The sequence below is a fragment of the Rhinoraja longicauda genome, chromosome 14 (genome assembly GCF_053455715.1).
Source record: "Rhinoraja longicauda isolate Sanriku21f chromosome 14, sRhiLon1.1, whole genome shotgun sequence".
Classification (NCBI taxonomy): domain Eukaryota; kingdom Metazoa; phylum Chordata; class Chondrichthyes; order Rajiformes; family Arhynchobatidae; genus Rhinoraja; species Rhinoraja longicauda.
In genome coordinates, this window is record NC_135966.1 from 38,807,081 (window position 1) to 38,818,370 (window position 11,290).

General features: G+C 47.4%; 1 protein-coding gene across 1 annotated transcript in view; it reads left to right on the forward strand.

Moving 5' to 3' along the window:
- The first annotated feature begins 576 nt into the window (after positions 1–576).
- Positions 577–11,290, forward strand: part of LOC144599773 (uncharacterized) — a 21,955-nt gene continuing 11,241 nt past the window's right edge. Inside the window, exons 1-5 of the mRNA XM_078411009.1 lie at positions 577–664; positions 3,136–3,235; positions 5,067–5,408; positions 6,134–6,403; positions 7,454–7,798. Coding sequence (XP_078267135.1) covers positions 3,139–3,235; positions 5,067–5,408; positions 6,134–6,403; positions 7,454–7,798 — 1,054 coding nt within the window. The 5' untranslated portion in view covers positions 577–664; positions 3,136–3,138. The remainder of the gene's footprint in view (positions 665–3,135; positions 3,236–5,066; positions 5,409–6,133; positions 6,404–7,453; positions 7,799–11,290) is intronic.

Below are 11,290 nucleotides of genomic sequence, written 5' to 3' on the forward strand. Positions count from 1 at the left end.
ATAACAGAACGAGCGTGAACGGCATCTAGGAGAGAGGGAATGGGTGACGTTTTGGGTCGAGACCTTTCTTCAGACCCGAAGCGTCACCTATTCCCTCTCTCCAAGATGCTGCCTGACCTGCTGAGTTACTCCAGCATTTTGTGATGCCTTCCATTTGTACCAGCATCTGCAGTTTATGTTCCTACACGAACGAGCGTGAACGGGTGGTCGGCGTGTTCCGAGGGCCGAAGGGCCTGTTTCCATGCTGTATCTCAAAACTAAACTAAATGAGAATATCACAACAAATACAAGAAGATTGACATATACTCATCATTACAAAACAGTAGATTCTCTCATTTCCCATTGCTGTAGACATTTGTTATCCTCCAATAACCTTTAAAAACATGAGTTTCCATGTCTCAATTCATCCAATGCATGTTTGAGCTCAGTAAATTCCCATTTTGCTTTGCCGAAATAAGTTTTTACCAGATGGTTTTTAGACTGACTCAAACGCTTTCAACAGAAGTGATGTCTCAACCCTGAGCAGGAGAGGAAGAGGGAGGTCCTGTAGTTTCATAAGACACAGCATTAGTTAATGTGCAGTCAGACTGGGGATCAGTGTGTCGCCGTGTTTGGAGCTTTACTGCTCAGTCTTTGGACTCGTTCACCAGTCTCTTCCCACAAGGTAGGCGACCCCACTACATTCTCACTTCAGGTTAAATGTGATCTAGAAACGTAACTCCGTGTTAAATAATTTCTAACGTGTGATATTTCACTCCGACAACCATTAATTAGACTGTTCGGCTTTAGATTTTACAATGTACATAGAAACTTTATTAATGAAGAGAGACACTCAGCGGGACAGGCAGCATCTCTGGAGAGAAAAAATGGGTGACGTTTCAAGTCGAGACCCTTCAGACCCAGACTTCTTCGACCCGAAACGTCACCCATTCCTTCTTTCCAGAGATACTGCCTATCCCACTGAGTTACTCCAGCATTTTGTGTCTATGTTCGTTCTAAAGCAGCATCTGCAGTTCCCTCTTACACGAAACATTATTAATGTATTTTTGTTCCCATTGTTCCCCCATGAAACTTAATGAACGATGTTTCTCACAGCTAAATTATGAGCATCTACCATTTTACCCATTTGGGTCTTTCCAATTTGTTGCCTCGTCAATCTAATGTTTCGATGTCAATGTGGACTTCAGTTTTCCCATTCCTCCGGCAATCCTCTGGGACTGTTTGAGGATTTTCAACGTCCTCGCCCTTCTGTTGCCTGCTCAGTTAATTGACTGACTAGTGAGGTACAAACGAGTTAAAACCACTCTACCGAGAAGCAGGAAGTAAGTGGGTTAAGAATTAAAATGTCAGCGTACAGATGAGTCGTTTCGGTCAAGGCAAACTGACTGAATGTTGTTGTGAAATCCCAGATTACAGCAGTGACAATATTCCAGTGGCAGATTCCACAGAGGAAAGGTTCTTCCCCATGTAATTGTGTGCGGTTAGTTCTCAAATGGTCCGGGCGTAGGGTTTTCAAAGTCGGTGTGCTCAATACAACACTTGCCAACTAGCAATTTACTGCAGCTTTTCCTTTGCAAGTTATTTAGTGCCCCTGTTCCTTTCAAGATCACACGACGGACAAACATTCTGAAGTATGATTTGGTTTTTTCTTGGGAGTAACCTTACGATAAATAGCTGAAAATGACTTTACAAATCATCATCACTTCAAATGGTGAAATTTGTTTTGGAGAAATGGAAGGTTACGCGGGTTATTCTCGGATGCTGTGAAGGTCTTGGTGAACGAGGTGAGGTTGGACTTGGAGAACACTGCGAGATGCAAGAAAAATTTGGATGATTATGAAAATATTGGCTGGAGGTTCCTCCTTCAGTGAAATTGAAATCTCGGGGGAAAATTTGCACTCAATATTGTACTAACTTTGAAAATACTGTTTGATCCTGATTTGTCAAATGCAGCCCATTTGTAACCCCGTGAACTCAAAACCCACCATGACCTGATGCATTTGGATATAGTTCAAACTGCCAGACCAGCTAAAGCTTTAACATACTGGAGCTGCAAGGCATGAATATTGACCATGTTCCCTTCATTATAATATAGCAGATTCCCTTGCTTGTCCTTATCTTAGACATTTGCTACACATTAATAGCATTTAAAATAACGAGGCTCCAAGTCCAAACTTTTCCAAAGTATTTGTGATCTCAGGAATTTACCGATTTGGTTTGACCAAATCAGCTTTTTCAGGATGATTTTTAATCTGACGCAAACATTATCAACACAAATGGTGTCTGAATCCTGAGCTGGAAAGAAAGAGGAAGGGTGTTTGTCCGTGCAAAGAAACTGTGTTAATCATTGAGTGAGACTGGGAATCTCAGTGTGTCGCGGTGCTTGGAGCTTTGTCACTCAGTCTCTGGACTCGTTCACCATCAGTCTCTTCTCAGGCGGTAGGCGACCTCACTGCAGTCACTTCATGTAAAAGAGTGGTTTAAAAGGTATCTAGAAACGGAACAATGTTGGGTATCCTGTGAGTAGTGATTTATCAGTTTGTTCCACTTTACAAGGGCACACAAACTTTATTAGTTTCGTTTTGTCTCCTTTATTTCTCCAGTAACTGAATGAAGGGTATTTCGCACAGCTAAATGACCAGCATATGCCATTTTGCACACTTAGGCTTTCCTCCTGGTTTCCTAGTCAATCTTTAGTTTTCATGTCATAATTGGTTTTATTTTTCCCGTTTCTCCAGCAACATCCTGGGACCGTTTGAGAATATTTAATGTCCCTCGCCATCATGTTGTCTTATCTGTTCATTGACTCACTACCGAGGTCTGATTTAGTTGAAACCATCTTCCCGAGTAGTAGGAGGTAATTGGGGCAAAAATTTTAAAGGCGGAGTTCAGATGAGTTATTTCGACCGAAGGCAAACCGATACCGGCTGAATATGGTCGTGAAATCCCAGATTACAGAAGTGACAATATTCCAGCGGCAGAGTCGTCAAAGAAAATGTATTTTCCCCGTGTAATTGTGTGCGGCCAATTGTAAAGTGCTCCTGGGTCAGGAGTTTCAAACCGCTGTACTCAATACATTTGCCAACTACCAATTTACTGATCCTTAGTCTAACACTGCACGTTATTTCTAAACAGAGAATGCACAAAATGAGGCCGAGGTTTCTCTGCAGCAGTTTGCCAGCTGGTTTGATGTTCGGTTTTTTTGTTTTCCTGCTTCGACCTGTTTCCACACAGAGTAAGTACTTTCCCTTCACCGGTCACAATCACGTTGCTTTATTTATCATTGTCCGTGTAATCCCGCACCCCATTGTCAATCTCGCTTCCCTCTCCACGACCCTGAATGTGTTCCTGCCTCACGAATCCACGCCATCCTTGCTGGAGCTCCATTTCTGAGCCCCTCCCATCAGCTCCCTCTCCTTCTCCTGCACCGACACGGTCCTTATCAAAGTCACAAATGGCCTCATGTTGCAGAGGTAAACTCTCCCTCCTCATCCCGCCCAGCCTGTCTGCACCTTTGACACGGTTGTCCACACCATCCTCCCCCAACACTTCCCCGGCACAGTCCAGGCGGGTGGAACTGCACCGACACGGACACAGTCCAGGCGGGTGGAACTTTCATAGACAATAGGTGCAGGAGGAGGCCATTCGGCCCTTCGAGCCTGTACGCACCGCCATTCAATGTGATCATGGCTGATCATTCTTAATCAGTACCCCATTCCTGCCTTCTCCCCATACCCCCTAACTCCGCTATCCTCAAGAGCTCTATCTAGCTCTCTCTTGAATATATTCAGAGAATTGGCCTCCACTGCCTTCTGAGGCAGAGAATTCCACAGATTCACAACTCTCTGACTGAAAAAGTTTTTCCTCATCTCCGTTCTAAATGGCCTACCCCTTATTCTTAAACTGTGGCCCCTTGTTCTGGACTCCCCCAACATTGGGAACATGTTTCCTGCCTCTAACGTGTCCAACCCCTTAATAATCTTATACATTTCGATAAGATCCCCTCTCATCCTTCTAAACTCCAGTGTATACAAGCCTAGTCGCTCCAGTCTTTCAACCTGTGTTATGTTATTGACCAATTGTGAAAAGCTGGCATATTTTCCCACACCGTTTTGGGTAATTAACTGTAATCTTAAATTACGAGACTAAGTGAACCTGTTGCGCCTAAACATCTCAATAGACAATAGGTCTCTCCCCCCTCTTCTCTCTCCCCCCCTTCCCCCTCCCCCCTTCCCCCTCCCCCTTCCCTCCCCCCTTCCCTCCCCCCTTCCCTCACCCCCCCTTCCCTCACCCCCCTTCCCTCTCCCCCCTTCCCTCTCCCCCTTCCCTCTCCCCCTTCCCTCTCCCCCTTCCCTCTCCCCTTCCCTCTCCCCCCTTCCCTCTCCCCCCTTCCCTCTCCCCCTTCCCTCTCCCCCCTTCCATCTCACCCCTTCCCTCTCCCCCCTTTCCTCTCCCCCCTTCCCTCTCCCCCCTTCCCTCTCCCCCTTCCCTCTCCCCCCCTTCCCGCTCCCTCCCTTCCCGCTCCCCCCCTTCCCTCTCCCCCCCTTCCCTCTCCCCCCTTCCCTCTCCCCCCTTCCCTCTCCCCCCTTCCCTCTCCACCCTTCCCTCTCCCCCCTTCCCTCTCCCCCCCTTCCCCCTCCCCCCCTTCCCTCTCCCCCTTCCCTCCCCTTCCCTCACCCCCCTTCCCTCTCCCCCTTCCCTCTCCCCCTTCCCTCACCCCCCCTTCCCTCTCCCCCCTTCCATCTCACCCCTTCCCTCTCCCCCCTTCCCTCTCCACCCTTCCCTCTCCCCCTTCCCTCTCCCCCTTCCCTCTCCCCCCTTTCCTCTCCCCCCTTCCCTCTTCCCCCTTCCCTCTCCCCCCTTCCCTCTCCCCTTCCCTCTCCCCCCTTCCCTCTCCCCCCCTTCCCTCTCCCCCCCTTCCCTCTCCCCCCTTCCCTCTCCCCCCCTTCCCTCTCCCCCCCCTTCCCTCTCCCCCCCCTTCCTGTTTGGAATTAAATTAAGTTCAATATTAATTGTGGGGAAAAATGTTTTAGATGTTAGTTCTTCATTGTTCGTATTTCCAACAGAAAACATTAATCCAAAGTATTCCTTGGATAATGGAGACGCCATCGTGTTAAACGGACCGGACAATCCTGAGAAAGACAGTGTTGTTGTCTGGGAATGGAAACCACACTCAGGGAAGGAAATCGAAAAATTGACAACTTTTAAAAGAACGGGGGACTATTGGAACAAAGAGGAGGCCGCTGGCGGGAGTAACGTGGACTTGTACCCGGAGATGATTGTGAATTACGATACCCTCGATCTGACAATTCATAACCCCATATTTAAATGGGCGGGATTATTCACTTTGACTCAAACAGAACCGACAAAGCAAATCCTGAAACAATATGAACTATTTGGGATCAAAGGTGCGTGGGTTCGATAAGGATCAATAATGTTTATTTCTTTCTATAAATATTGTCACCTATAATGATGAGAGATGGCGGGAATTGTGAGACTTCTTCCACCTGGTGAAGAGAGAATCTCCCAGTGAAACAACTGGGGAAATGTTTCTGTTCATTGATTTTGAAATGATCAGCAGGAGTGAAAGTAGTTTGATGACTTCACTGGGAACAGCAAATCAATGAATCTACCCCGCAGCGAATACCATGGTCCTCTCGCCAGCAACGGTAAGGTGATCGCGGCAAGGTGGTATGAAACCAATAGACGTTCCGTGCAGTGGCTGCGGGGTGAGACTGGACGGTGACACAGCTGCTCAATGTTACCCTGTGACCAGGTCGATGGAAGTCCATCGTCTGTGGAACTTGGGCTCTGCCACAGAGTTCTCCTCTTGAGAGCAATCAGATAAACCTTGAAGGAGTGGAAATAGGTGCATTTTCAACAGTTTGTGAATATTGTAAACATAACATGTGTAAATACAACAAAGCCTGAATGTTGCTGGTTCCACCAGCAGTCCCACGGTGAACAGTCGGCATTTCGCTGCGTCAATGTGACCAGCCACGCGTGTCAGGAATCTGAAAGCACTGGGGAAGAGGTTGTTCTGACTTTCAGCATTGGCTGTCAGCTTTGAGCCCAGTCATTGGACTGGACACACCACGACTCACTCTGAATCCCATTGATCTGTTGTTCACAGTTGAAGCAAGTCCACAGCGCCCTCTGGTGGGCAGTGACGTCACACTCAGCTGCACCATCTCTAGACTCTCAGATACAGTCAGTCTTCACTGGAGACCAAAGGACTCATCCCAGCAGAACAGGAGCAACACTGAGCAGATCCGCCTGAATAACACGGTCTATCTGATGGTCCGACATGTTACAGTGGAGGATGGGAAGTTGTATGTGTGTGAAGTGCAGGAAAACGGAAAAATCGTTCACACAAGTAATGGAGATTTTACTGTAAACAAATGTAAGTGTAAATACCTCCCATTGGATATCAAGTAGACACTTGTATCACGGTGCTTCTTGTAATGTTATGCGTGCGCCCTGTGATGAACTGTGGACAGTGACCAACTGCTCTCGTGTATAAAATGCTGCAATGATCAGGGAGAAGTTTCCAGAAAGTCTCTCTCTGTGGAGCAGCTGCCTGCTTGTCTCTGTGTGACAGACACACAGCACAGGAGGGATGATATCTTTCTGTAACTATTGTTCAGTAAAGTATTTTGTCAGTTTAACTTGCCATCAATGCTCCAGTATCTGAGACTGAGATACTGATACAGGACTCACGTCAAAGTGTCAGATAGAAAGTGTAGTCACCATGACAACCGCCAGCACTTGCTGCTCACACTCACACTGGGGGTCTCGGTGCAAACATCAGCACTGAACAACAACCCGTCCGCTCTCCCCTCACTGACCCTTGTCTCCGAGTCCTGCTGCTGTTTGAAGCGATTGCAGCTGCTGCAGACTCGGGCTTCAGATCAGCATTCAGCTGGGAGCAGGACCCGGGGAAGAGGCAAAGGGCAGGGAATCAATGGGTGTGAATGGGAGAGGGATGGTGGGAATAATGGGAATGAAGGGACGGGAAGACCCGGCCCACTTGAACTGTCAACCTGTCCGGGCCAGTCCCAGCGCTGGCGTCCTCTGGGCTGCTTCTGTCCACAGTCTGAACCTGCACCTCCTGCAGACCGACAGAGATTCACCTCCCGGGCCGCTCTCGGGAGTCTCCGGGAGGTTTCATCCCATCCCGGGAGATTCTAGGACAGTCCGGGTGTGGAGGCGAAACTACTGTTGAAATATAGAGTGGAATATCCAAACTTCACTGCAATTTACTGCTGCACAGGACATTTTATTTTATAAAGATCTGATGAGTTTTGTTGCGACATTAATGAAAGATGTTACATTTGAAACTTGATCAGCTGAACAAAACACCACGAATGTTTATAAGAATGCGGTTGAGAATCTCTCTGTAGCACGGTAACTGTGATACTGAAACGAGTTATCCTCTGTCTCTCTGATACAGATTTATATAACAAGAGATACACACTTTACCGCTCCAGCACAGACCACAGTGAACTTCACCTGGTTTGCTATGGAAGTTATAGTTATGGCTATTCCCGTGCTGAGTGGACCTGGACATCACGTCACCTTCAACAACAGCCGAGAGTAATAGCATCTGCAACACGCTCTCAGCCCACCAATGTCGATGGGACCGACTTCAACAATCGACTGGTGACCCCAGGGAAACGCTTCGATGGCACGGATTTCAGTGTGAGGATTGTCCCCGTTTTGTTTCAAGATGCCGGAGTTTACACATGTTATCTGGGAACAAATCCATTTCTCACCATTGATCTAATCACAGTGAAAGGTAGGAGACAGAATGTTGCCAATGATTTTACTGATGAACTCTTTGTTTAAAATCTAAACTGTTTTGTTAGTGTGTTTCCTTTCTGTAACCTGCTACATTACAGCTACACAACTAATTAACAGAGGCTTTACACTCGAGTCTTGGGTTCAGCCATTTTAATTCAGGGTCCGCTTGGCTACAGCCCCCATGAGTAATATATCCCCGGTACTGCACCACCGGGTGCGCTATTCCCATAACATCCCCCTTTATAGACAAAACAGATATGTACAGGAACTTTACATGTATAGCCATAAATTAAATTCTTCCATGGCATCTTATTTCACTGAGTCCAACATGTCTCCAACAGTCCACTTTCCAACATGCCTTTGACAATCCATTTCCTTAGTAGCTTCCAAATTTTCCTCCCTTGGATCTGCGACAGTTCAGTGCTCGGAATTATCTAAACTTTGAACAACACATGTCCGGTTCCTCATTCCCTTTCCCTTTTTATTTATTCAGTTTTATTAGCCATTACCACTACTTCTACATAAAACTATGCATATCAAACTATAACCAAAAATATAACATTAACCTTTTAAACATAACCTAATATCCTTTACATCTATATTCAACTACATGTACAGGCCCTATCCTTATGTGGGCACATAATCCTACAGATAGCGTGGTTTTCGAACGCATCTACCAGATCTTGTTGTCAGGGTTTGATGCTCCCTGGGGACCAGTGGTCGGCTCGTAGGACAATTTTCTCGCTCCGGTTCAGGCAATGTCACCAGGTCATCTAGGTCAACATCAACGCGATGAAATGGCTCGTTGGTCTTCCTCAGATGGTCTCGCTCCGGTTCAGGCAACGTCACCAGGTCATCCAGGTCAATATCAGTGTGATGACATGGCTCGTTGGTCTTCCTCAGATGGTCTCGCTCCGGTTCAGGCGACTCCACCAGGTCATCCAGGTCAATATCAGTGTGATGACATGGCTCGTTGGTCTTCCTCAGATGGCGCCGATTCCGATGATAGATGACGCCATCCTCGGTTCTGACTTCATAAGATCTGGGTTGCGCAACACGGCCTACAACCACAGCCTTCCTCCAGGACTGATGTCGATTATCGGTCGGCTTCACTCGAACTGGATCGCCAGCTTTCAGGGGAATCAGATCTTGAGATCCTCTGTTGTAGTAGTCTGCTTGTCTATCTCTAGCTGCTCTCAACTCATCTCTTACTTTTTTCGGAATTTCAGGTTTGAGCAGCCTCTGAGTAGTCCGTAGAATTGTCCTGGTACGTCTGTTCATCAATCTTTGAACTGGACTGCTACTCATGCCAGGTGTTGGTGTGTTGCGAAAAGCTAGTAGGCTCAGGTAAGGGTCAGCTCCGACAGCCTTAGCCTTCCTCAGCAATGACTTCGCAACTTTCACACTGCTCTCCGCCTTTCCATTACTCTGTGGATAATAGGGTGATGTGCTCGTATGTTCAAACTGCCACTTCTTGGTAAAACTCTTGAACTCCTCAGCTGTGAACTGTGGCCCATTATCTGTGATGAGCTGATCTGGTATTCCATATCTTGCGAACTGGCCTTTGAATTTATGGATGACATTCACTGCCAGTGTTTTCTCTAGATAGTCTATTTCCCAATATCCTGAGAAATAGTCCACAGTGATCAAATAGTTCCTTCCATCCAAGTGGAACAAATCTGCACCCACCTTCGCCCATGGTCTCTCTGGAATTTCATGGGAATGCAGTGTTTCTTTTGGTTGCTCTTTCCCTTGAGCTTGACATGTCTCACATTTTTGTATGAAGTCCTTGATTTCTGCACTCATTCCGGGCCAGTGCAGACATTCTCTTGCCCTTCTTAGACAGCCATTCACACCAATGTGGGAATCATGTACTCTTGTGAGCATGTCGCGTCTCCTGGCTTTAGGGATGATTACTCTCTCTCCCCTAAATATGAGACCATCTCCAACACCCAGCTCGTCCCTCACATGGAAATAGGAGATGAGCTCTGGGTCAACATCCTTCTTGTTCTCTGGCCAGCCTCGTTTGATCACCTCTTGCAGTTTCTGCATAGTCTCATCTTCTCCTGTTGCATCCCTTATGCCATTTAGCAGAGGCTGTGCTATTGGGATGTGCCTTGCCAGGTTTACAGTCTCCAGTTCTCTCATGGTCTTGTCCGTCTTGCCAGTCTGTATATACGCTCTGCTCAGCGTGTCTGCAAGCTGCATCTCCTTCCCTGGTCTGTATCTTATTGTCACATCATAGGTCTGCATCCTCACCAGCATCCTCTGCAATCTCTTTGGTGCCCGATGAAGTGGTTTTGTGGCGATTATCTCCAGTGGCTTATGGTCTGACTGCACATTCACTGGCCTTCCATATGTGTACACATGGAACCTCTCTAGACCAAACATCACTGCCAGCAATTCTTTTTCTATTTGTGCATATCTGGTCTCCGCATCCGTCAGGGCCCTGCTGGCATAGGCAACTGGATGGCCCTCCTGCATCAGCGCCGCACCAAGTCCAGTTTCTGACGCGTCGGCTTGTACTGTCAGCTCCTTGGATGGATCATAGTATCTGAGTACTGGCTCGGCAGTTACTAGCTTCTTTATGTCAACCGCCCTGTCATGCACCTGTGCCCACCACCAAACTACATCCTTCTGTGTCAACTTGCGCAGCGGTTCACATAGGTCGCTTAATCCAGGAAGGAATTTGCTCAAGTAGTTAACAAAGCCAATAAATCGCTGAACTCCTTGGACATCCTTTGGGTTAGGCATCTGTAGCACGGCTTCTACCTTCCCTGGATCTGGTTTCAGTCCTGCAGCAGAGACTCTATGTCCTATGAAAGTGACTTCCTTCACCTTCAGCTTTGCCTTCTCTATGTTCAGCTTCAGGTGACGGTCACGACATCTCTCCATCAGAGCTTTAACCTTCCTGTCATGGTCTCTTTCTGCTTCCTCTGCCGTTTTTCCTTTCCCAAACACTAGGATGTCGTCAGCAACAGACCTCACTCCTTCCAGGCCCTCCAGCACTTGGTTCTGTCGTCACTGGAACTCCTCAGGGGCCGTGGACAGACCTAACAGCATGCGTCTCCACCTATATCTACCATATGGTGTGTTAAATGTCGTAAGCTGAGAACTCTCATCATCCAGTTCCACATGCCAAAACCCATTCTTGGCATCAAACGTGCTAAAGACCTTGGCATCATTCAGGTCGGTGAGGACATCTTCGATCGTCGTCATTGGGTAATGACTTCTTTTAAGCCCCTTGTTCAGATCCCTCGGATCTAAACACACTCTCAACTTCCCATTGGGCTTTTCTACACACACAAGGCTGGATACCCATGGTGTGTGGGTCTCTACTGGGGCAATTATTTCCGCTTCTGTCAGTCTGCCTAACTCCTCTTTCAGCTTACTCCGTAAGGCTACAGGGATTCTTCGTGGTGGGTGGATCACCGGCGTTATGCTGTCAGCTACCAGCAGATGGTACTTGCCCTCAAATTTACCTGTC